Here is a 27942-nt window from a genome sequence, read left to right as displayed (position 1 = left end):
CCCACACGGCCGGGGCAGGAGGACACCAGGCCGGGCGTGGTCAAAGAAAGGTATAAGAGCTAGGTTGGCCACTCCCAGCTCTTCAGTCGTCGACCGAGTGGCATTCCCGACGTTTCCGAAGCCGAGAGAGGCTTTCCTTCCCTTTCTTACGACCTTCCTCTTCTCTTACGAACGCCCCTCCGTACCAGCCAAAGGCACCACCCACCCCTACCTCCACCCCCTATCCTCCGCCGATCCTAGCACTCACCTACGCGCGCCAACTGCCCTAAAACGCCTCCTCCTTATTCCATTAATTCCATATTCCTCCTCCTTGGACTGCTGGATCCTATCGCCATGAAGGTAAACCATTTGAATCCTCATGATGATCTACCAATACTACTTCTGCACGAGGGAATCAGAGCCAGATCTGTTTATAAATATGCCACTAATTCATGATTTCCAGCTACAACGGATATGGCCGAGTGTGTGATAGTGCGAAGAAATGTGTTTGTTTGTTCGAGAAATGCCTTGAAGGTTAGAGGAACTAATATTCTTAACGAATGCAGATAACAAAAGTGCCGGATCAGAAACGTGTTTGAAACGTGTTTCAGAACTCAGTTTCAGGTGGTGGAGGTGATGGCATTCCAGTCAATGATATTGTTTTACAGATCTCATTGAAAATTTACATTAATGTGCAATTTTAATACGGTGATGGGATGTGATTCTATTAAAAACATGCATGAAAATAAATCGAAATACGTTTATTTTTACTTCTATGACTACTGCCATTTATAATGCTATTTTTATTATCATTATTACTGTTGTTTTTCAGTCGATTACGATTACAGTTCGTTTCTGTTTGCTGGTATCTTAAGAGACGCCACCTTTCAGTGACATTCAGAAGCTTGACAGTTCTTAGAACGAGTTGTTCTGGCGCTCTGCCCCAAGCAACACTCCAGTATAACTGGTTCACTTGTCATTGAAGAAAACCCACTTTAACAAAATCTTTGCTTAGCTTACGAAAGAAATTAAAATGCTTAAGGTTATTCTCATTTTTTTTGCTGCAATGATATAGAAATGAGAACCAGTTTTCTGATAGATGATATATTCACTCTGTAAAAGTTCATAATCAACTTTGAAATGATGGGGATTTCCACTCGCTGGTAACAGTCAAAATCAGCTATTTACCCAAAGGACTGGAAAGAAAGGTTACGTCTCTTGTTCGAGCATTTTTCATAACGACTGAGTTTCGATAGAGAAAAAAATAATCACTTTTATCTCACCTCAATAGAAAATTGTCATTCCCATCAAAATCATAGTCATTGTTATCATCTGCTGTCGAGTTCTTAACATTGATCAAACGCGACAACGTCTCAAGTTTCTCGTTGTAGAATGCATAAACATTAAAAATAAATTAAATAGGGAACTGGAAGGAGGAAGCTCAAATTGAAAATTAATACTAAGAGAGAGAGAGAGAGAGAGAGAGAGAGAGAGAGGGAGAGAGTGAGAGAGAGATTTAGCAGAAAAATATATTATCGTGAGAAAAGAAAATACCCAAAATCCTCAGCCGTAAGAAATCAGGGTTTCTTCCCCTTAAAGCAGAGAGAGAGAGAGAGAGAGAGAGAGAGAGAGAGAGAGAGAGAGAGAGAAAGGGTGGGCTGGAGGGAGTAAGACTGCTAGAGAGAAAGAGAAGAAATACTCTGCTTGGGTGGAGTAAGACCAAAGTCTGTAACCGCTTCCTTGATATAAACGAAGCAAAGCTCAGCAGAGCGTAAAAACACCACTTATATATATATATATATATATATATATATATATATATATATATATATATATATACGTATATATATATATTTATATATATATATATATATATATATATATATATATATATATATATAGTATGTATGTATGTATGTATGTATGTATGTATATATATATATATATATATATTATATATATGTGTGTGTGTGTGTGTGCGTGTGTGTGTGTGTATGTATATATATACATATATATATATATATATATATATATATATATATATATATATATATATATAAATGTATAAAAGAACAGAAACGGAAATGTAAATGGATACAAGTCATGATCTTCGCTAGAAATTCAGTATAATGTCACTATTCTTATCTCTCGGTTTTCAAAGAAATGAACTAAAGATGGCAGATAGTTCATCCTCCTGGTTTTGTAAGACACTGCTTGCTAGGTGAAGTGATATTTGTGTGGCAGATCATCTGAGCCACACAAAATTGTATCGAAGAATTTATTTGTCGAATCTGATCAGGTAACCAACATGCTACAGAAAATAAATTTTTTGCCTTTTGACCGACATGAACATTTTTAGTGCCACCATCAACTACATTTTTAATACTACCATTGTTGTTGTGTCAGCTGTTTCCATAATTAAAACATTGTCAGAAAACTTATAATACTAAACAAAATTCTTGACCAACGAATATGAAAATCATTTATTTCTAATGTGGTGACAAATATATATATCAACTGTTCGTATGGATTAAACTATCTGAAAAAAAAAATCCTTTAAAGTATAGAGTGAATTTACCAATTAGGACGCTATCCATGAATATTGGTTTCAAGGTCACGCGAGGCCACAAAGAAATAGAAAGTTAATGTTATATAATCGGTTAGTATTCCAGAGGTAAATGATGTCAATGGCCATTCTTATTCAGTTCTCATACAAGAGCTATTCATTAGGAATTCTCTTTTTGTCTACCACTGTAAACTTCCATAATCAATTTCAGCTTCGCTTTGCATTTCGTTGGATATGAGAGGTATTATTTCTATACTGTCTGAGAGAGAGAGAGAGAGAGAGAGAGAGAGAGAGAGAGAGAGAGAGAGAGAGAGAGAGAGAGAATAGTTTCCGCGATTAGGAAATATGAATGAAAATATTTCCATTTTCTTTTTTTCAATAAATGGCCGTGGGGTTTAAATCGCGAGACGCGTACTTTTGTTCATCTATAAACAAAGATAGAGGCATAAGAATTGAAAGTAAAATTCATAATAATAAAAATATAATAATAATGATAATGATAATAATAATAATAATGAGTCTTATTGAAAGACATTGCCGCATCAGCTGAATTCAACTTGTAAATAGTTTTCTTTATTTTTCTAATAATAGCTTTCTGTCTGCTACTAGAAAAGTTGCAGAGAGAAAGCTATTATTAGAAAAATAGCGAAAACATATTTACAAGTTGAATGCATCTGATGCAGCAATGTCTTTCAATAAGGACTTGTTGAAAGAGGGTCACCTTCCAATAAATAATAATAATAATAATAATAAAATAATAATAATAATAATAATAATAATAATAATAATAATAATAATAATAATAATGAAAAACTTAAAAGGAGAGAAAAAGAAAAAGTTCTAAATTCGTGTCATCGAGTGTTGTGGGATTTTTAGAAAATCGTAGCAATAATAATGAGGATACAACTGCTACCACTACATCTAATACCATTATTAATGGTGATAACAGTATCTATTATTTCCCTTCAGGAAGCAAGGCTCCAGGTGTGAAAGTAATACCAGTAGCATATTTCACTTTTCCTTGAGTTACAAGAAAAAATTATATAAAGAGAGAGCCACACGTATATACATATATATATATATATATTATATATATATATATATATATATATATATATATATATATGTATATATATATATATATATATATATATATATGTATAATATAATATATAATAATATTATATTATATATGAATGTATATGTGAGTGTGTGAAAACATAGAAATATCTTCACATATATTTTCTATTATTTTCCACAAGTAAACAAACCAGCGAAGGTGATTCGTAAGTTTCCAGGAAAAGGTCAAATGAGGATCTCGCTGGAAGTTCCTGCTTCCATTCTCCCCAGATGCTTTCGTAGATCGTAGCAAAAAGTAGCTTCGGCAGTTTTTTCTTTTCTGGTGGAGAATTTCCTGCCTCGTGTCCAGAATGGGGAAGATTGCACTTAGGGTGTTCTTAGACTCAGCGATGTCTTTCTCTATTCTTTTTAATTTCTTAATCATTCATATACAATTAATATTCGTTAAATTAGCTTGCAAACGATTGATACAGAAGAAATGAATGATTAATATTATCTGTTTTTGACATTAGCTTTCAGTTTGTTGATCTTTAGTCTTGGGGTTTCCGCTCTTATTCCATTACTCTTATGCAATTACTTTCACTTTCCTGTTATCTCTGTTGATTTCTATTTCTTTGCCTTTCTAAAACCAGAACTCTTCGTCCCCACTTCTCCAGAATCTTCGCTGTTTGTTTTAAGTTATTACTTTCAGGTGCTTTATTTCTTTTAGTCTTTCAACACCGGTTTCATTATTTTGTGTCATTTCTAATCAGTGTGTTTGTGTTTGCATTTGTGTCACTGTATTGTTAACTAATTTTCCTGTAAAAACACTATTATGTTTGATAAATTAAAGTAACGAAAAAAAATCATATAATTTTTAATAGATTCCGTTCGTTAAGACAAAAATATAGAAAATCAAGAAATTACAATCCATTTCGATAAGTCAGCCTGTTTTTTTAGGAGAAAACTTTCTGACAATACAAATTGTGGGTTTTGCTTGTTTTTTCTTGCTGTGACGCAGAGGCACATCAGGTGTGGGCATGTGCATGGGAATGGGTGTGTCTGTTTATGTAGGAGTTTTTATGACGCATAACTGTGTTTAATGCAACCTAAGTTTAATTTTATTAAATCTGTATATATATATATAGTATATATATATAATATATATATATATATATATATTATATATATATAATATGGTGGTGTGTGTGTGTGTGTGTGTGTGTATGTATATATTTAAATATTTATATATATATATAATAAATATAATATATTATCTTATTATATTCTGTTGTATGATATATAATTATGTTTTTTTTGTGTGTTTGTGTATCTGCATACGTACACGTAAGAAAATCTTATAGCTAAGGATTTTACACATCATTTTGTTTTGGTAAGTAGGTATGAACTGTAACATCAGGCGATGTGTATTATATACACGGAGACAGATCCTTCAGAGTACAGTACCTTCCGATGATCGTGACTTGAGACATATTTATCTTGGGCAATGTTTGCTTGCGTCATCCGAAATAAGGTCGGGCACACCGGAAGGCCATGGGCGTTCTCATTATAGAGCGGGAAACCACCCACTTTGGGCGTTCTTGGTTGCCGAAAATGTTTGCAAAATAATAGGCCTCCTTTGATTTGCCTGTCTTTTGTTCTAGCTTCTTCGTTCTCTCTCTCTCTCTCTCTCTCTCTCTCTCTCTCTCTCTCTCTCTCTCTCTCTCCTCTCTCTCACTAGAAGGTGCTTGATATGTATACGTTTGTGTGCATAAATATATATATATATATATATATATATATATATATATATATATATATATATATATATATATATATGTGTGTGTGTATGTATGTATATGTATATGTATATCTCATATATATAAATATAATACTATTATTATCTATATGGCGTGTGATGTGTGCTGTGTTGCTGTGTGTGTTCTTGTGTGTGTGTGTATGCTATGTATATGCTAATGTATATGTGTGTCGTAATAACGCATATATATAATTCCATCTTTTCCATTAATGGCTGCTATATGACACTCATTAGTTACCTCTTTCCAACTCTCTAGCACCTCCCGTGGGCAAACTGGATTCTAGTTTTTTTTAATTGAGAATTTCATACTATTTACATTTTTCATGTGTTGGAATGCCTTTGTGAATCTGTGTACTCACAGAAATAGACAGGCAGATATTTGTAACGGTTGAAAATCTAGACTGAATTAAATTTTCGTATCGTGTTGCAAAGGATATGAATCTCTCACGATCTATTTTCCATTTCAACATCCGGGAATATGAACAATTTTACAGCAAATAGAACTCTAAGGGAACAACCGAAACGAAATTCTTGTATAGCTACATAGAGTAATTCGGAGCAAATTAAAACTACTGTTCTTGATTGACTGACAAATATTAGTTCATATTTTAGTTTTATCTTCGCTCTATTTGTCATGTCTAATGTAGTCATGTCTAATGTAGTCATGACAAAATTACTCTTATATTCAGCTGCCTCCGAAACTGATGACGACATCGTGATTTAAGTGGTAAATAGAAATTAACTATACCGATAAATTGGCTTCTTACTCCTTTTTGTTTGAGCCGCCTTTCCACGTCTACTAAGAAAATATACAGAGGAACACAAAATGAATACACTATTTCCTTCGTACCCCCAAAATTCAAGAAAAAAAAACGTTATTATAAGAAGTGCCGAAAATACATACATCAGTTTGTACTGGTTACCGTGACCGTTCTAGAACCTGCAAAGACAATATTACTCATCATTCAAAATTTTTTTTCTTAGTTTCGATTCATTTTAAACTTTTTTCATTATTTTCCTGATATTTGGCTATATTGTATCTGAAGGAAATCAATTTTGTTATTCTTTTATAAGCAGACATAAACAAAGAAATAATTACGAGTAATCTACTTACCGGAGAATGATTGCACAAGCAATTGTAAAGGACTCGGTAATTAAACAGAATTTTTATGTGATGTCTACAAGATGATAAAAGTTTGCTTAAATCTCTCTGTTTTCATCTCTTTTACTGAGGCTACTTTATGAAATGGAAATACTTTGATCTATGAACTAAGAGATCGGAGTAAAGAATATGACATTATTTAAACGTGAGTAAAATTTCGGGTAAAAATCAAGTGAGATTTGAAATGGATGTAGTGACAAAGAATGTTCCATAATAAAGTAATAAAACCTGCCGAAGACACTCACCAATCTTCAATCTTTACATTAAGCACCAGGCATTACCTAACTGAGGTCACAGTAGAGATGTTGCACAAAATATCAGCGTCATCATTAAACCTCTGTTAACGACCTGAATACGTTTAGAATTTGCACTACAACATTTTTCACCTCTCATGAATCTAGAATTTTTTTTTTTTTTTTGCCTTCGTTTTTTGAAGTAGGAGTAAAGCAACCAACATAGCATTTCCAGCAAACCTTGTATACGCATGCGCATGCATAAGCAAGCGAAATGCCATGAATGTCAACGAACAGTGGAGTCTCTTAATTACCGAGGTGGTCACCTCTTCGGTATTTTATTACCTCTTATACTTCACACGCACATATCATTGTCAAAGTCACGCAAAACAAACGTGTTCTTGTGTACTATGCGTAATTATGCAATCACTTTGCAAAACAGCAATACCCACATAACTTCAGAAAGGTTCTTTTTTTCGCTTCCAGCGTTTACACTTCACTTCCATACAGGAGAGTTGTTTCAAAAACTCCTCCGTAAACTCCCCACCTTCCCATTATTTTTGTAGATGCCCTACTGCTTACTCTGTGACTCGCTTCTTCTTCTCATCCTACTTTCATCCGAAATCTTTACTCCCAGGCACTCATAGGAATCCTCTCCTTCCTTCCCATCGTTTATAGCAGGGGCTCTTAGTCTTTTCATGACTCCAGACCCCCACAGAATTGACAAATATAGTTCCATTAAGTCCTATTTGTTGACAATATAACTTGATATACTTGGTAGTATAATACATACTGTAGATATAAATAGCTAGGAATAGAACGTACAGGAAAATTGAAAGCATTTGTAGTTTTACATATGTATTTGTTTAAAATGAACCCATATATACACTGAACACATTAAAATCAAATCCCCTAACCCCCGCAGGTGGCTCTCATACCCCCACGGGGTATGGATATCAGCTGTTAGGAATCCCTGGTTTTTACTAACATTCGCTGCTCCATCTTCCTGGTTCCCATTTACCTCATGACCTCAAAATTGCTCCCACAGCTACGCTTGCTAACTACAGTTTTTCTTCCCTGTCCCATACCAGAACTGCTTCTCACTCCATTTATGACCCATTCTCTTATCCCATTACTGTTAGGGGGGAGGGGGGGGTCATTCACGCTCAAACTTGTCTCCAGACATGTCGAAAGGGGAGAAGCGTCGAAAGAAATGAGACGGCCACTGACTTTACGGCCCGGTCTCTGTAGTCTGTCCGACTCATAAGTGTCATTGGTCAATACTCACTTGCTTCTTGGACGTGTTAGAGCGAAGACCGAGGTCTCTCCAGCAGCGAACTGAAAACTATGGCAATTTTTGCTATAGTTTGCGCCAAAATGAAGAACCGTGCTTGGGTAGAAGACTGGTATCTTAAAAGAAATGAGTTTCCGCTTTGAGGATGGCGAGGATAAATTTGGGGAACTGCTGACATTGATAACACCTTATATATAAAAACAAAATTAGACACCTTTATGAGGCAATCTATGTCTTCTGCCGATAGACTAACCACCACAATATGGTATTTAGCGACGGGGAGATCTTATGAGTACCTCAAGTTGAGTGTGTCGATAATATCTCCTCAGATGCTCGGGAATATCATCCCGAATTGCACTGTTAATGTTGTTTGTTTATTTTCTTGTTGACAGTTGCCCGTGTAGCTTCTGGTTATCTATCCTTTAGCTTGTGTACTAATATATCGTAAGCGAAATTTTCCCGATTTCTGTCGGAATAACACTTGAATCTCACATTCCATAAGCATGGGTGTGACCTCTGTAAAGCAATCCAGGCAGTCCAAAACTACTATCAACCCATACCTCTGCCATAAGTAAGAAATTGTCTGAAGTCACGTATCGCAGACGACACTATTGCTGAAATGCTAAATACAGGTCTGCGTCGAAGCAACCTCCATTTTCACGTAGGGATATGTATTTCAACCTTAGAACAACGGCATCTTACAGTGAGTTGGCCATTTATATTTCATTTTAAACAAGTCGCACGATTTATCTGTGCCACAGTGTGTAACGACTAAAAAGCAACCACATTCACGCACCGACGTTCAACGCTCCGCCCACTTTTCGAAAAATCTTAAGGCCGGAGCTGAGAGTGAATGGGGCCCCTTGCAACTACATCTACACACACACACACACACAAATATACGTATGTATATATACATACACACACACACACACACACATATATATATATATATATATATATATATATATATATATATATATATATAGTACTAGGTAATCTTCTTAGGCACGAAGATATAGTAATTCAGTTGTATTCCACATAGGAAAATGAAAAAAGGTATATCTCAGAAAATGCCCAACAGTTTCGTCCTCCAATGGACCTTTTCTTGGAGCGTTTATTAACGCTCCAAGAAAAGGTCCATTGGAGGACGAAACTGTTGGGCATTTTCTGAGATATACCTTTTTTCATTTTCCTATGTGGAATACAACTGAATATATATATATATATATATATATATATATATATATATATATATATATATATATATATATATATATATATATGTGTGTGTGTGTGTGTGTGTGTGTGTGTGTGTGTGTGTGTGTGTGTTTTAGAGAGAGAGAGAGAGAAATGAGATGCATGCATTCACGCTGTTCTCTGTGGATGCCTAATAACTCTATCATCTTCAGTACTTTATTCAACAACAATAACGTCACCAACTGCCTTTCCAGTAATACTCATTTGAGGTTGTCCGATATCGATGACCGGAACGCTCATCAAAAGCAGCGTAGAGACGACTGTTGCTTCACAGTACTGTAGAGTAAACAATGAACGCTCTTAGCTCGCAAGTGACCTTTCCTTGAGGCCAAATATATTTTGCTACTGATTACTTTGCGTGCAGCCTGGAGGACTCACTCGAAGCGCTATTTCACACCACGCTAATTATTTTAGTTATCTGGTAACGGCGTGTTCTGATAACTGGGCTCATTGGACAACGAACTTTCAGTGAGTTTAAAAATGCTGATTACGTGAGTGGTACTTCATTTTAAAGAAAGACTCGTTAGCTGCTTCTGTTAAATTAGCTCTTTTGCATAATTTGGGCATACAAACACATCTTTTATATATCGTTTTTTCATTTTTTCCTTCGTGGCAAAAAACCTTTATATATATATATATATATATATATATATATATATATATATATATATATATATATACGTATGTTTGTGTTTGTGAGTGTATATGTGTGTATGAATCGATAGCAAATAACTTGAAAGTCGTCAAATCTCCCACTAGCAAGATAATAAAATACTAAATTCACTTTCTAAAAGTTAAACACCCTTGGATCTACGCTGGGAGGGATGTATTCAGAGGAACAGAGTTACCAATTTTCGTCGACCTTCGAAACAGGTGGAAGCAATAATTATATTGTTTTGTTTACCAGCTCGGCTTATCTGTCTAGGAAAGAGAGAGAGAGAGAGCGAGCTAGAAGGAAGCAAAATCCCCAAATGAAGAATATCTCATCGACATATAATAGATGATAGAAATTACCGATATTATTCATAACAATATAAAATACCAGAATTTATTATTCACGGTTCAGTAGATTTCTCCTGTTATAATTCATTTTTCCTTGTGCACTACACTTTTCTAACCTCTCTAACGCTACACACGAATTCTAATTAATTCAACATTCACATTTTCTTTTATATGTGTGTGTGCAATAAACATATAAATATATATCCTTTATATATTTCCGTCCTGACGGCAAACTAATCGTTTATTTTTTTTGTCGATAGCGAATATATACTAAGATTATTAGCTAATGAGTGTGGGTTAATTAATTACAATCGTTGCTTTCTTCATTTTCAAATTAAAATTTTGACGGCTGTCATGAATTTCCAAGACCATGCGCTGTGACTGAAGCTCTGCGTTATTCACAACAAATGTATTCATTATTCACTGGGAAATAACTGCAGCGGTCGTCACAGGTGCTATTAAGGAAGAGATAATTCCTGCCTTTTGGAGACCCGAGACCACAAGAGCCGCACGGTTTTGTAACAACCATTAGCTGCTTCCAAAATAGTCTCTCTCTCTCTCTCTCTCTTCTCTCTCTCTCTCTCTCTCTCTCTCTCTTTGGGTTACTGTAGACATACCGGAGAAACATAGATATGTCGATAATACATACACACACACACACACACACGCGCACACACACACACACATATATATATATATATATATATATATATATATATATATATATATATATATATATATATATATATATATCTAATAACAGAACCCTTCTTTCTTTATTTCCCATCATCTGTTCTTTCTTTGAAATTAACTCAATAATATATATATATATATATATATATATATATATATATATATATATGTATGTGATGTATGTATGTATATATATACATTATCTATAGATTTTTCGGGAGGAAAAATGGTAATTGGAGATTAAAATAGTATCAGAAAAAACTTTGCCTCATTTGTTGTGAATGTAGGTGAACTCTCATTTTTTATATTTTTTTTTCTCTAATTAGCCAAAGATTGGAACTGAGGTTCCAATGAAGTACTTCTACTTGATGTACCCTCACCTTAAGAAACATCTCACTTAACGTGTTTTTCGTTTTAGGATATTAGAAAGAGGCTAATAACCTAAACAGTTGGACGGTGACGATTTGCGCAGCGGTTTCTACCATTCTTCTGAGACTTATACGAAGTTCCTCGACAAATTAACCATATTTTGTCGTTATTGTCGCATAGATAGCATTTATACAGCCGAGCTGAAGTCATGCAATATGGCACGTATTGCAATGAGTTGTGTAAGAGGTAACAGCCACACTTACAGGCCAATCTCCATCAAGTGCCACGGACCCGCCCCCGCCAAACCACCCCCACCCCCCAAAGTCCTCTTTAAGATTGAGGATCCATGCATTGTATTGTCTTTACTTTGTCTCTACTTTGTACACTCCGTGTTTCTGAGCTGAAATGAAAAATGTTATTATTCATTATTCATTATTATTATTATTATTATTATTATTATTATTATTATTATTATTATTAATCTCGAAGCCCTTACAAAAATAACTTTTAAAGTACTTACTCCCAACTCATCATATACAGAGGAACCAGTTTTGACGCTCTTGATTTATCTAACTACATCCATTATTTAGATCGTTTCCATAACTGCCATTGGTTTGGTTAACTGCAGGACTCCTATTTATCAAGATGGAAGCGACTGCATGCCTGATCGGCAACAGAGCAGCTTCAGATAGTTGATTGTAGGTCTAGATAATAAAGTCTGCAATTGTTGCTATTATTCACCACTACAAACGCCGCACCCAATCCAGCCTTACTCCCTGACTATATGCAAATTGAGGTTGCTGCTAACCCTAAAAGATATCGTAGCATGAATAACGAGAAGTTACCTGAGTGTGAGGTGTGAGAATCAGTTCCAGCAAACCAATCCTGCATCTCCCGCTCCATGATTCGTTTATAATGAAGAATACCGTACTTATTAACAAATCTAAATACTCGACAGTGCTTGATATTACCTCCGTTAATACGTTTTTATTTTCGTTATATGTATTTTATTTAAATAACGCTCAACTTCTTGCGGTCAGAATTAGGCATTGTTAGTCCCTTTCCCCGTAACAGTGGTTGGTCATCTACTTCAAGGTCCTATACCCCCAATCTTCAGGTTTTCTTGTGTAGCTATTTTGCTGTGTAAGTATTCATCGCTTATTATCTTGATTTCATTTGTTTTGTTTTTATTGTTTTTTGTTTTTGTTTTTTGTTTTTTTCTTAACGGGCATTACATTCTGGCAAAGGGAGCTCTTATTGCAAAGCAGTTATCATCAAAGATTCTTTCGCATGAATATTCATTCATTTTAATTGATAACTGAAGTTCCAACCAAATTACCGGCCTCGAACAAGAAATAGCTATATAAAAGTAGTTAGCCCATCAGGTTTGTCCATAATTTTGCTCTCTCTCTCTCTCTCTCTCTCTCTCTCTCTCTCTCTCTCTCTCTCTCTCTGTATGTATGTATATCTATACATGCGTGTGTAGTGTATGTATATGTATGATATATATGTACCCAACACACATGCATATATATATATATATGCATGTGTGTTGGGTACGTATATATTATACATATACATACACTACACACACACACACACACACACACATATATATATATATATATATATATATATATATATATATATATAAATGTAAAATATCAACTGAATTACATTTATATGAGTAATTATTATGATATTTTCTTGGGTGATTAACGCCTTATTCAAGTTTGGCTTTATGCAATCGTTATTTCACTTTCTCTTACTCTACGTATTCCAAATGTGATGTCGCCACATCAGTATTGCAGTATTAAGTGATTGTTATCTGCTATCTGTACCTGACTTGAGGTCACGTCACGATTCTATCGTTTGTGATCAACCGATTTTTTTTTCATGCATTATCCATCAAACGTCATTATTGATGGTAGATATCCATGGGTTCTTTTCCGTTTCTTTTTCTTCATCGTCATGTTTCTTCAGTTAGTTTATGATAATTATTTTTCTTAAAGATATAAAATAATGCTTCATTGAAAGATAGGCCTCCGTGCACGGACAGATATTTTACTTCCTTGGAGTGCTATAACTTGTTCGATGGTCAGTATTGTTACACTTTTCGTTGCACTATATAAAAAGAGTGAAACGGTAAATGACATTTTGAAGACAATCTAATTCACTCGGCTATAAATTTTGCTCAAAGGTTGCAACCTCGGGAATCAACAGCTTTGATCGTTCCTTCTTCTCCACCTCAAGACTCTGGAATACCACCTTCACCGTAATTTTCCGGAGCCACTTAATTCTTGTTTAATGTACCAAAGTGGAATCATGAATTTGCATCTATCAAGTCCTTTACTATATATGTGCTTTGAGATATGGAACATCCGGTGTAACGCTTACACCTTCCTCAGGTGTGTACGAGTGTGTGTGTGTTTGTTGTGTGAGTGTTTGTGTCTTCATGCGCGCTAAGACTCTCTTATAACATTTAACATTTAAAAAAACTCTTTGTTCACGTTTCTCCTCTGATTCACATCGGGCTGAGCAACCCTTCTCATTCGGAGCCCGTTGTGCTCATTTCTAGTTTTCTAAATTTTAAGGAGGAACCATGGAACTGATTTAATTACCACTTCTCTCTCTCTCTCTCTCTCTCTCTCTCTCTCTCTCTCTCTCTCTCTCTCTCTCTCTCTCTTGCACATTTCCCTCTCACCTCCCTCACTCTTTCTCTCTTGAATATTTGTGAAAATCTCGCTTTTTTTCGTTTAGATGAAATTCCTATTTGTACCGTGCACTCAGCCTTCCAGTTAAAATCAAAAGCCAGCACGCTAAATTCTGCATTTCCCTGCAATTCCTGAATTATGCAACGGAACGTGCAAGACTTCGCGATTCCACATCAACGAAACAGACGAAAGGAGATGGATATCTACGTAAAAGACGCGGCCATTACTCCATATCGACTTTCTTCATGGGGTCTCACTTCCATCTGTCGTTACCTCAAAACTTGGAGACATCCTCTCTCTCTCTCTCTCTCTGTTCACTTCCTTTTGTTCTATTTTATTTCCTTCAGGTTATATCACTTTTTGTATTTCATTTTTCCCTATACAGATATTTGATTTTATTCCCCTTCACGTGATATAAGTTTTTGTAATTTATCTCTGTTCAACGAAGAGTTACAGAGGTTCTAAACCATGAAAGGTAGATAGATAGAGAGATAGACAGATAGTGATACTCAACCATTCTTTCAGCCCAACAGCCTACTCTCCTTTGCATGACGTGGGAGCTCTTACGACGTAACTAACATTTTTGTTTTCTGATTTCTTTTTGTTTTCCCCGGCATTTACTTATTGTATATTGATTTCATACGTACCTAATTTGTCATAAATTTTCGTTACAATGATAAGCGAACACTTCACCTATAAGAACGTCATATTAATACTGATCTCTGACAAAAAAAAAAAAAATAAGAAAAAAGAAACCGTATAGGTTTCCATGAAATAGCCTTTAAGCAAAGATACAGTTTCGAACTATTATTTCCTGTCGAAAACTTGACATGCAGGGATAATTTCTTTTATAGTCATTCATATACTCAGGCAAATTCAGATTTAAATGGATGACATTTAACAACAGAATTGTATTTAGCTAGGAATAGGTGATGTAAATTATTCTTGACACAATTCCCCAAGATCTGATTAGTCCTTCTTATACTGTAATGGCCCTTATTTTCCTTTAGACGAACAACTTCCTATCTCACAAGTAGTGTATAAATGGGGGTAGCTAACACGCTTGCACGCTTACCCTAAAGTGAGATAGAGCCATTTTGCAAATTTCAGTACACTTTTGTGTTCTTTAAAATTCAGTGCATGAACTAACACAAACAAGAAAAAATGGGATCATGTCACGACGACTAAATCTCTCTCTCTCTCTCTCTCTCTCTCTCTCTCTCTCTCTCTCTCTCTCTCTCTCTCTCTCTCTGCTTTCGTAACTGGTCACGTGCTATGACGCACGCATTGAATAGCCCTGCCCACCGATAACGTCCCTACGTTTGCTGAGTTTCTGGGGAGCGTAAAATAAAGTGAAAACAGACCGGGTCAGATTGGGTCACATGTCAAGGCTGAGTACGAAAGGGCAGAAACGTGACTAAGTCCGTGAAAAGGCAAAGTCCACTGGAACATTCCTTTAACAGGAGAAAAGGGCGATACTACTACATATTGCCATGCAGCTGAGAATAGAGCGGAAAATTAGAGGGTAAATGGATGTTATTTTTAGCACTACTATCACAGTAAAAGGATATAAAAGAATTCCGAATAATTTTTTTTTTCAGAGATATTTAACTGTTTTTCTTTTCATGGGAGTTGAAGACCAAAAATCTCCAGTGATGTTGGTGTTTGCGAATAGAAAACACAGGATTTTGATGTCAGCGTTTCTTTTGATTATTTCTTTCATAAGAACAGATGAAAATAAATTCGATTCAAGAGATGAGAAACATTTTAATTATTATCATGAGGGCCGGTGAAATCTTTTGTGATAATAGAATTTTCTTATAAAACATATTAAGAGAGAGAGAGAGAGAGAGAGAGAGAGAGAGAGAGAGAGAGAGAGAGAGAGAGAGAGAGAGAGAGAGAGAGAGAGAGAGAGAGAGAGCGTTTTCAAGTACTTACAATGGAATATCCTGCTATGCGTTATTGAAAGGTTGAGGTACCAAATATTGTTTTTCCTCATTCAGTTCTCGTTAAGATCTTGCAGGTAGAAGAGGAGCAGGTGGTTAGAGTTGGTTGCAAAGAAGGAGTTCCAATGATCGGCTGCCATCCCGTGACAGCCTCGGTGTCACCAGGGTTAGCTCCCGGGAGGCCTCAAAGGCGTGGTTGAAATGCTCAAGAAAAGGGAACGTGCTTCTTTGAACGCTCATACTTTTGACATGTTTTGCGGTCTTCTCTTCTAGGTATTTCAGAATCGTTTACTAATTTGTATGAAGGAAGCATCGTCACACTCATAATGACCACTAGCAGAAGAGAAAAATCCATTTGCTACATTTACCAGCTACTGCATTTCACCCCCAACAATGAGATGAAAAATGTTTAGATTTCCATGCAATAACCATTCAACAAAGAACAAAGATAATTTTTAACAGTTTCTTCCATAAATCTATGATGGAAAATATTAAGGAATTGTCTAAATCAATAAATTAAACTGCATGAGACCTTACGACCTGGGGGCAGTTTTGCTTCATGAAACTGATAGTAGCAGAAAGCAAAGGAAATAGTTGCTTACCTTAAACTCGTTGAAGCGCGTACGGGGTTAGAAGGCAACAGTAACACAAACGCAAATGGAGCTGCGTTGAACAAACGCATTGTTGAAGGAGAGGAAGAAAACGGTTATTTTTACGAAACTCTACGTGGCTCCCTTTTGTGATGAAATGTCAGCAGTTGGATCATTTGCATACCATTGCGTGAGTCTCTGCAATTTGACATGACATCACCCGAGGATGCTTTTTATCTTCAACAATGATAAAAAGCATGTATATATATATATATATATATATTATATATATATATATAATATATATATATATATATATTATATATATATATATATATATGTATATATATGTGTGTGTGTGTGTGTGTGTGTGTACACACACACACACACACACAACACACATATATATATATATATATATATATATATATATATACATATACATATAGTGTTGCTATATTTTTCTAAAGGGCTTGATATATTATAATGGTAGCATCCGATAAGTGTTCAAGCCCCTTGGATTTTTACCGACTTCAGCAAGAACCGACGGCAAATTTCATTTCACGAAATATAAACTACGTCTCGCTTCGCTTGTTCCCTCGAGAATTAGATAGCGATTTCGCCCTTTGTTGACCACTTCAGGCAACCCCCTTCTTCAACATGAAAGATCTGACGGGCCATTGGTAGCCTGAGGCGCGAGATATTATCCCGGTTTCCAAAGAGGATTAAGTCGCTTTCCCTTCATGAAGCGTCACTTGTTCGATTGCCGGTGGTCAAGAGAAATGCTGTGTAGCTTGCTTCGATTTATGACCCTGGCTGCATTCTAACCATTCACTAGCCCCCTTTTAAGCAGCTTTTCTCTATTAACATTCGGCAAACGCCCAGATGATATATATCCTTTCACTCTTACTAGAGAGAGAGAGAGAGAGAGTGAGAGATCGGATAGGGGAATTGAAAGTCTAGATTCTCTAGGATAAAGAAACATTTTCTATTTACAGGAGCAAAATAAATAAGTAGCATTTAGCAATGGTGAGGCTTCATTCCTTTATGTACGCCATAAGTTCCTTTTACACGAAACAGGCTACATCTTAGAACCCAGTGCCTCAAGGGGTTTCCAGCTGCAACGTTGCACAAATGAGTTACCTAACAGCACGGACTCGCACACCTATCCGTAGTAGCAACAAATTAATTGACTGCACAGGGTAGGGAACCCAAGTGTAATTATAATTTCTTCCTCGCTAATCCTCTCCCGGCGAGGATGAGCAAAGTTAATTCTTGATGAGACAAAAGATTTTAGGCAGTCTAATATGTTTCAGATTTCTTTCATTTATCGCTGTCCATTCATTCTTAAGCACAACGCGATTAAACATTTCTAGGATAGTTCATTGTGTGCGCGCGCGTGTATGTGTGTGTATGCGCGCTCGTTTTCTGATGGGAACATTATTGCATAACTAAGTCTTTCCATATGTGCAACTATTCCAGTTTAAACCCTTAATGAAACTTATTAGACTATTTGTTCAGTAGTTCTCGAATATATTCGGACTTTATTAATAGCTTTGTTGTTCCATTCCGCGATTAGATACAACAATAAATACGGATTTGTTAGGCTTTTCATATTGTCTTTCGTCATTAAACCTTTCAAGATTCATCTTTGATGTCAGATGTTAATTCCTAAATTTATCTTTGCGAAAGTTGTTTCAACTCTTACCAAACTAACAACGGAATATAATATAACACGTGACTAATACTGGAAAAGATCATTTATTGAAAGATCCCCAGAGAATGAGCTGAGATGGAAAACTTGTTATGTTAAACTGAAACTTCAAAAAGTTATTAATAAAAGAGAGAGAGAGAGAGAGAGAGAGAGAGAGAGAGAGAGAGAGAGAGAGAGACCTAACGAAATTTACGTATTTATGCTCATTATACTTTGATCGCTTTCTGTTGATTTCATCATCTTTTGGTAGGAAGCCAAGAATATTTCCAACTTCAAATATATATTCATGCACCGTCATGATCTTGAGCAAGACCCAGCATTACAATAGCAGAATTATTATTCCAAGAAACCTGTGCCCATACTCCTGGCAGTTACATCGACCCTTTATTTTCTGTCTTGAATTTCCGTGTCCAGACAATGGCCACCTAAAAATGCTGAATCCTCAGCCATCGCTAGTCCACTGCAATTGAAAGCGAGATACTCCTACCCTCCCATGTTCCCATCCATTTCTTGCCTCAAGATATCCCGATCTCTTATTAATATTCAGTCTACATTGCTAATCTGTTGGTGTTCCTAACCCTTCCAATCTTTCCCCTACACTTTACCCTGCAGGGATCAATTCTTTTGGCCTCTCCCTTTCCCTAACTCGGGAGGCCCCTCCCTCCCTCCCTCCCTCCCTTTCTCCTTCGTTTTGCCTCTCCCAGGCATCCCATTAACTCGGTCCAGTTTTTGCCCGCGATGCAGTTAGTTACTGTCACCTGCCATGGCCACAAAAATCTCTCCTCTCCTGTTCCTTCCTGTTGCTGTCTCTCGCTCTCTCGCGCCAAAAGCTTTCCCGCGTTTTGTATGTCAACAGTTCCCTCGAAAAATGCAAGTTCATGTTTGTTCGAAAGCTATTTGATGTTATCTAATCTCAGCCTTTGTCGTTCACAATATGGCATGAGTAGAGATTTTCTAAATCTATTGCTTGAAATTTTAATATATTCTATGAGCCTCTGTTCACACCATTTATGGGATCCGATTTAACGTTACATAATTCAAGTCCGCTATAACTGTGTAATGCCCACTTATGCTGTGCATGAAGGTGAAAAGGAGCTGTATAAATTTCATGACTGACTAAACTGTTACCTGGGTGGCTCGTTAAGCTAGACTAGTTGCATTCCTCAGCACCTCTGATATTTTCGAAATTTATTTTGTAAGTTATCATAATAAAAGACGGTAAATGATTAAAAGCGTAGAACATAGCGACTTATTTTATTAGCTCTATATTCCATGAATAGATTTTTAGCGCTCTTTTTACATGAAAGATATGCTGTTTTAGCGATTTTCCGTAAAAGATTCTAATGGTTAATATGATACTCATTTATATTATATGAGTATTTAGTAAAAATATGGATATGTAAGTATATAAAGACTAACATTAAATTAGATATAGCCTAGATTATAGTACAGCTTCTCATTTCTAATCATACAACTCCATAGTTTCATTGGGACTCCTACCTTCAAAAGCCATATTTTGAGACGATTCTAAATAATCAACTCGCTCTCTTCCGGGCGGTCCTTACCCCTCCCACAGGCACCACAGCTGATCACTCTAATCCTGTCCAGCGCCCTCGGACTCGCTTATCCTATGCAACAGGTGGAACTGGACCACGTCGAACCACTACAGACTCTTTCTACCTTCGACGGATACCAGTTTGGCAACAACTTCGGCCCCGATGGTGTCTACAGGTACGTTTTGTTGTGCACTTCACTCTCTCTTTCTTTACGGCGGCACAAACTTGTATAACTCATTAATGGGATTATGGGGCCTTTTCCAAATAACTATCACTGCCTTTCTCTCTCGCTGTCTTTCGCTGTCATATATGTATATATATATATATATATATATATATATATATATATATATATATATATATATATATATATGTGTGTGTGTGTGTGTGTGTATGTATAACTGAATCACGAAAGTTTGGGAGATGATAAATCCATAAATAAAGGTATAAGCCACGAAGGAAAAGTAAACAACAGAGTTTCTGCAAGATCTTTCGACGTTCAACGACCTTTACTCAGCAGAGTAAAGGAAGTTGAACGTCGAAAGATCTTGCAGAAACTCCGTTGTTTATTTTCCTTCGTGGGCTTATACCTTGATATATATATATATATATATTATATATATATATATATATATATATATATATATATATATATATACATATATATGTCTGTGTGTGTGAATGTACCTGAATCACGAGTATCGGAACGTAGTTTCATAGACTTTCATATCGACTGTGCAGACTAGCTAGACTGGGTGTCTGCAATGGTGTAACGCAACTGGAATTGTGCATATGCTTGGAAAATTTTTTTCTTATCATTTTTAAATACTTTTGTTGAGTAAAGTATGTGTACTATCATTGAAAATACTTTTCTTTCCTCTGATTAATAATTCTGTCTATAATTCATAGCTTTAAATAAACATGTTAATGAAAACCATACCACATGATACTTCCTTTCTTAAAGTAAATGATTGACTGTCATTCATAGTTTTCCCGGGTAGCTCCGGGTTGGTCACCTAGTGTGCGTGCATATATATATATATATATATATATATATATATATATATATATATATATTATATATATTTACACACATATAAAATATTTGCGTGTGTGTGTGTGTGTATTTGGGCATATATATATATATATATATATATATATATATATATATATATATATATATATATATAATTATATATGTGTGTGTGTGTGTGTGTGTGTGTGTGTGTGTATTTGGGCATATATATATATATATATATATATATATATATATATATATATATATATATATATATATATATATGTGAGGTGGGAGTGTGTGTGTGTGTGTGTATAAATTTATATATATGAGTCATATCCACATTACCGTGATTTATATACATACTTCGAGCTACAAATGTCCTTTAATATCTAATTCACTCTACCTCGAAATTAATATATTTTCATATATGTTCACCGACAGGGAATTTTTTAGTCCTGAAGAAATTCGTCGGTTCACAGGCGCGAAACCATCGAACCAACAAATTCAGGACGCACAGTGAAGCCTTAGACCACATCGCTACCGCAAGAGCGGTGCCGGTGTGGTCTAAGGCATCACTGTGAGTCTTGAATTTATTGATTCGATGGTTCGTGCCCATGAGCCGACGAATTTCTTATCGACTAAAAAATTTCCCTTCGGTTAACATATTTGAAAGTATATTAATTCCGAGGTAGAGCGAATTAGTATTTAAATACAGGACATTTGTAGCTCGATATATATATATATATATATAATATATATATATATATATATATATATATATTAGAAGCACTGTTTGTAATATCTACAAATGGGTATAAGTAAAAAAAGTGGTGAATGTATTTCTCTATCTCTCTCTTCTCTCTCTCTCTCAGATGTATATTTTAGATTAACATATAACTTACCCAGAACTAAAATAAATCATTTAAAATAATCCCACAGTGACCGATTTATCTTTGTTAAACCTAAGAAGACGACGATATGAACAAACGATTATTCTTCTTCCACTCCCCCTGGATCGTGTCCACTGCCAACGCCAGAAGCGAAGAGTGACGGCATCATCCACTGCTAAAGATGACGGTCATTGCAAACAGTGCAAAGAACTTGGAGCACTTCCTTCGTCTTGCATTTTCATTGCCGGCGATTTCCGTTGCTGCTTAAGATCTGTTCTTCGCAGTTGCGAGAATGATCCCTATTCCTCTCGAAACTGGTTCTGGAGGAAAAAAATGGAAAATCAGATTTTCGGTCTCAGAAGTAGTAATAGGAGGATGATGATAACGCGCTTTCTCCTCCACCTCGTCCTCCTCCTCCTCCTCCTCCTCCTCCTCCTCTGCCTTTTTTTCAGGCCTTCCTTTTTCTTCTTTATGGGTCTTGAGTTCCCGCAAAAATGTTGCTGGAGTCGCCAGAGCTGCTGCCCAAGACTGATATGAAATACTTTATAGGCTAAGATGAAATTGGAGTAAAGATTTTTCTAAAGTGAGACTTTTAATTGAGGCCGTGAGTACGCTTAATATCTGAATGAATAGATTAGGAGTATTTTGTCTCATATTATACAACGCACATGAACGCATGTAATGAAAATAAATAGAAATATCGTTAAAATCTGAATACAAAAGTATTAGGCATTGTTCTATCCAATAATGAATTTACGTAAGTTGAAGAAACAGCAGCAACTTCAATATACGAACATTAAGGAAAAGTCATATCTTCGTAGGCAAATCGTATGAACTCAGTTTAACATATTCATGAAGTGTCTCAGAAATATAGCACTGTAGTATGTCAGCGGAATTTTGTGTTAATTATCTTTTCTTTCCTGTTTACCATATCTGAAAGGTGGTTCTATTCATTAAGGAATTCTTTTTTTTCTACACCACACAGTTATGAAGACCTTTAGGCTATTATCTTTTCTCCAGCATCTTTCATTCTCAACTCTCAAACTCTTCTTATAATTAAATTTTGTAACACGTTAAGCTTCCTTCACCATGATGGGAGTTTTTGTTACGCCTGGATCGTCTTTACTTCGACTCAAGCATTTCCTTTTACTCGCTTCTAAACCAGTTTTTTTCGGCGCTCTCTTTCCTTTTCTTCAGCTTCTTGTTACGGCATTTATAGCAACTGAAGCAAGAAATGTAAAGGCCTGCCAATCAATTAAGAAACCAGTTTTGAAGAGATTTTCGGATAATAAGGCTGGAACTATATTCCTATGGTATCTTTCCCTAACTGATGACGATGTCTACTGACACTCCTAAACAGTAAATGTAAGACCACTTTCTTCTTTTTTCAACACTGCAGGATGGAGCAAGGTCTTGTTACTCGTCTTTGAACGTGGATGACAACTGAGTTTTAGTGAGACAGAATGGAAAAAAATTAATGATACTGTCGTAGAAGAGATTAGAGCACAACCACTTGCTATTTTATCCACAAAGACATTTGTTTTTGTGTTCACGTGTTGTATTTCACTGGAGAATTCATCTGATTATCTCTTTTCTGACCAACAGTTCAGATTATTTACCTTCATTATACCTCATATGTTTTAAATTCATAAAGTAGTCTTCGCAGCTTTTCCCCTCGTGCAATTTAGCTTCTTTCCGCTGTAAGACTTTTGCCTGTTTAATCATGCGTCAGAGCCCCAAATACCAATATACCATCTGATAATCAGCCCTTGTATGACCTATAGGGCACTGTGGAATCCAAAGGATGTTTGGAGTGAGTGGGGGAATTTGGTCTCTAAGGTTACCTACCCCTCAGGATGTGTGTTGTGTGGTTGACCGGTACCCAGGAACTAGTCAGTGATCCATTTAGCTTATTTCCGTTACAGTTGCATTTGACCTTAACAACAAAAGACTCCGCATGATTTAGAACATTCGGAAGGTGTGACGCAACGCAGAAAAAAAAACGCCTTTCGGTCTATGCAAAGGTGACAAGATTCTAATTAGAGGACTTGGAGCCCAGAACTCATCTTCCTCCAATTTGCTTTTTTAGATACTTAAGGTAATCATTTCTTCGACAGAATTTCAAAGAGGGGAAAGTATTCGGCGAAAGCCATTTCCTATTTGTACAAATACTATTCTGTTCGGATGTCCCATAACATTACTTCAACAGTGACTGGCAATTTCTACTTTCAGGTCGTACTTCGTCTCTTGCTTTTTGTGATGTTTCGTTTCTGTTTACTCTGGTTTTCCTAACTGAAAATAAGAAATGTACGTAGTACGTAGCGAGAGAGAGAGAGAGAGAGAGAGAGAGAGAGAGAGAGAGAGAGAGAGAGAGAGCAAAAAAGGAAAAGAAACGTCATAAAGACAGAGCAAAAGTAAGAAGAGAATAAACATTGAAGCAGAAATAGAGATGAGTGTACGATAATCAAGGAAAACAAAAAGAGAATCCAAGATCAGGTTCTATTATTGCTCTCACTGTATTATCTGCTCGCATTGACAGCACGTTTTCCGAACACCTTCAGTAGCAGCAATTTTCTTTTATAGGCCCCTGTACCCGCAACCATTTTGCAGCTAAACGCTCCCGTTTAATGGATGCCTAATGGTTATTCGTGCTCTCTCTCTCTCTCTCTCTCTCTCTCTCTCTCTCTCTCTCTCTCTCATTGATGACGCCTCACTTTCTTTACCTCATCCTTTTGATGGTTGAAAATTTTTCGTTTCTTTCTATCTATTTCTGTGAAATTAAAATCTATTTCCTCTATCTTCCCATCTCTGCGACATTAAAACCTATTTCGAACTGGAAAAGCCATTAATATTTTTCAGCATTCCTTGATTGCACAAGTCGTGGGAAAGAAGTACTCATAACCTTTGCATGCTCCGACTGGCGGGCTATATATATTAAATTTTATGGTAATTGGTCACTTCAGAGGTTAACAGAAAAGCGGGGATGGAAAATCATGTCTAACGAGTCCCACTGGAAAGTAGCTTGGAACATGACACGCAGAAACGTGACGGGTAAGCTATTTACCCGGTTAGTGATAACGGATGATAACAATTTCCATCATGACACCGTTTTCTTTACCACTCGTTAGCATCAGGCTTGTCTCCCAAGTTAGATGCGAAGAGAGTTTGTCTGAATGCACCATTACTAGAAGTCTTTGTTCCATGATGATGTTGATGGTAATTATTCAACACGAGTAAACAGTCACTGAATAAGTTCAAAAGATTATCGATTCGAAAAACAAGCTTCCTTAGAGGAAATTGCCTATACGAGAGAAAGAGAGAGTGAGAGAGAGAGAGAGAGAGAGAGAGGGAGAGAGAGAGAGAGTATAGCAAGCCACAAATGAAAGTAGATCAGTCAACAAATGGATAAATATAGAGACATAAACACTAGCAATAAACAGATTGAACGCCAGAACATCCAGTTTCCGGAGATAACAAAATGTTCAAAATGTATATTTCGAAATTCAAACCTTCAGATTTCCTTAAGTAGCATCTGCTGCTTACCTGTAATTCTTGATTCGATTACTTTGATTATCCCGACCAGAACTAACCCCATGACCGTTTCATTTCAGTTTCTTTTACCTCCTGCCGACCAGTTCACGATCGGAACAACGAACAGCCTCAGGAGAGGTGAAAGGAGAGTACGCCTTTGTTGCTCCTGAAGGCGACGAATTTGAGTTCCGCTACAACGCTGATGACGAAGGTTTCCGCGTAGAAAGCAACGCCCTTCCTGTACCACCAGAAGACACAGACGAAGTGAAAAAGGCTAAGGAAGAATTCTTTGCCGCCTACCAGAAGGCGCTCGAGCTCGCCGAGTCGGAGGAATCAGACGAAGATTCCTCAGAAGAAGGCTACAACGATTCTGATTCCAGCGAAGAAGAAGACTCAGACGAGGATGACTCAGAAGAATCAGATGAAGATTCAGAGGGATCAGAAGAAGAGGGATCTGAGGAAGAAGAAGAGGAGGAGGAGGAGGAGGAGGAAGAAGAAGAGAAAGAGAAAGAGGCTTCACAAGAAGCAACACCTGTTATCTATCGTCCAAGTGGTTTTGGCCGTAAAATCCAAAGGCCTTACCCTTACCCATACTCACGGTGATATGCTTATCTCTGATGAGCAGGTTCCTAAAACCCATACTCATTTTGACAGAATCCAAACGACTTACTGATGAACTAGCATTGTTGAAATGATCCTCAGTTCCGAGTCTCGTCGCGTTAAAACGCCACTGGCTCAAGGGTATTCCACCTTATTTAATTTATAAGAATGAAAAGAAAGAGCAAAATAATGTATACAGGAGAAATCCATGCTTCTGGTGTGCAGTTAGGACAACACGTTCTTGTACATCTTCATAAATTCTAATCTATGATTCGTTTTAGGTTTTCTTAACATTATTAAGAATGTCTTAATCCATTCCAACATTCTATTAGGCTGAAGTAGTCACCTGCCAATCTATCATTGCTTTTCCTTAATGTTTCCCACAACTATGGTGCTTTTATGTTTTGATGTAGTATGTCCTTAGTGTGCTTCTACTGAAAGAAGCTTTTACTCAACACTGTGATTATTTATTTCAACATTTGTCATCAAATGATGAATTTGCAGGTCGTCCGTGAGGGTGTTTTCTGTTGCTACGAAAGCTGAAATTGGGTTTACCAAAAGACAGTTTCTTTGGATTTCAATATACTTCACTGCATAGTGCCTCTTTTACTAGCTTCTTTCAAACATCTCAACTCTTCCCAAAAGGAATGTAACGCAACAAAACCCACCCTTAAATTTATGTTGAGCAAATGGAATGTGCCAATGGATTAGAGACTTCTATTATGTACATTATTTCTGTCAGACTCGAATGATGACTTACCTCTTGTGACCTATGACCTATTTTCTGATATACGCTTTAGGGAAGTTGCTTTCTATTTATAAATGTACAAATAATATTGTCCTTCCCCATTAATGTGTGTAAATGCTTCGCTCAGATACTGAAATATATTTTACTGATATTTATATTTTTATACACATCAATGATACAGTGTGCTGCGAATAAAAGCTTCATTGAAACGATATTGTCGCTGCGCAGAGATTTCTGCGCTCTGTTTCATTCATCCTTTCTAGTGTCCGTGATTTTTAAGGAGAAAAATTAGATGGACGGATGATCATGTCCTGTCTCACCCTGTGTTAAAAGATGATACAAGAACATTATGTTTTGGCTAAGCACTGACTGCACAAGCCAGTTAAGTCTCTCTCTCTCTCTCTCTCTCTCTCTCTCTCTCTCTCTCTCTCTCTCTCTCTCTCTCTCCTTTCCTCCATACCCTCGATGTAACTAACTACAGTCATATGAGAGAGAGAGAGAACGCGACATAATCTGTAATAAAAATGTTTCATGTACATCAGATTCAAAAATAAAACTATTGTTTCAACTTGAACCCAACTAGAGTAACCAAGATGTTTATAAATTCATGAACGTTTTTAAGAAAGTGAATTCGCCTTCATTCTGAAAAAGAATGCAAGTAGAAAGAGAAATTGTTGAAATGTTTTGAGAGTGAACGAAACACGACAGTTGAATTTACATATGTCGGCAAGTCCTTCAGAGCAGATATAGAAAAGAAAAATTAGCTTACGTGAAAGAGATCTCTCTTTCATCAATTGATATTTTCGACTCTTGTCCCCTCATGTTACCTCATAGAGTATTCAGGCGTTACGTCTCCCTTTTACACAAATTAATAAAGAAGCGATTGAATATATAAGTTGAACAATTATAAAGAAATAAATGAAGGACTAAATGAATAGGTAAGCACGATAGAAAACTAATAGAATGAAAATGAAATCATGGAGGAGCGAATAGCAATAGTACCCCGGAACTAGCCACATGTGTAGGTGCAAGACAAAAAGATACGTTTTCATGCCTGACATTCGTTGGCATTAAAACTGGAAAGAATAATATGGCAAGATTTCTATAAAAAGTGGCGACTTTGGAAGCGGTGGATAAATGCACTGAAACAAAGAAAAGTGAAAAGCATCAAATCTGAGAGAACAACTTTCCCTTGA

General features: G+C 36.2%; 1 protein-coding gene across 1 annotated transcript; it reads left to right on the top strand.

Annotated features, from left to right (window-relative positions):
- The first annotated feature begins 90 nt into the window (after window positions 1-90).
- On the top strand, window positions 91-26960 carry LOC135215620 (glutamic acid-rich protein-like). Its single transcript, XM_064250527.1, has 3 exons — window positions 91-339; window positions 19977-20131; window positions 25479-26960. The coding sequence occupies exons 1-3, from the start codon at window positions 334-336 to the stop codon at window positions 25999-26001; spliced, it is 684 nt and encodes a 227-aa protein (XP_064106597.1). The 5' UTR covers window positions 91-333; the 3' UTR covers window positions 26002-26960.
- Window positions 26961-27942: the final 982 nt, after the last annotated feature.

The sequence above is a fragment of the Macrobrachium nipponense genome, chromosome 5, assembly GCF_015104395.2.
Source record: "Macrobrachium nipponense isolate FS-2020 chromosome 5, ASM1510439v2, whole genome shotgun sequence".
NCBI classification, from domain to species: domain Eukaryota; kingdom Metazoa; phylum Arthropoda; class Malacostraca; order Decapoda; family Palaemonidae; genus Macrobrachium; species Macrobrachium nipponense.
The sequence above is the reverse complement of the archived record's forward strand: the minus strand, read 5'-3'. Positions and strand labels throughout refer to the sequence as shown.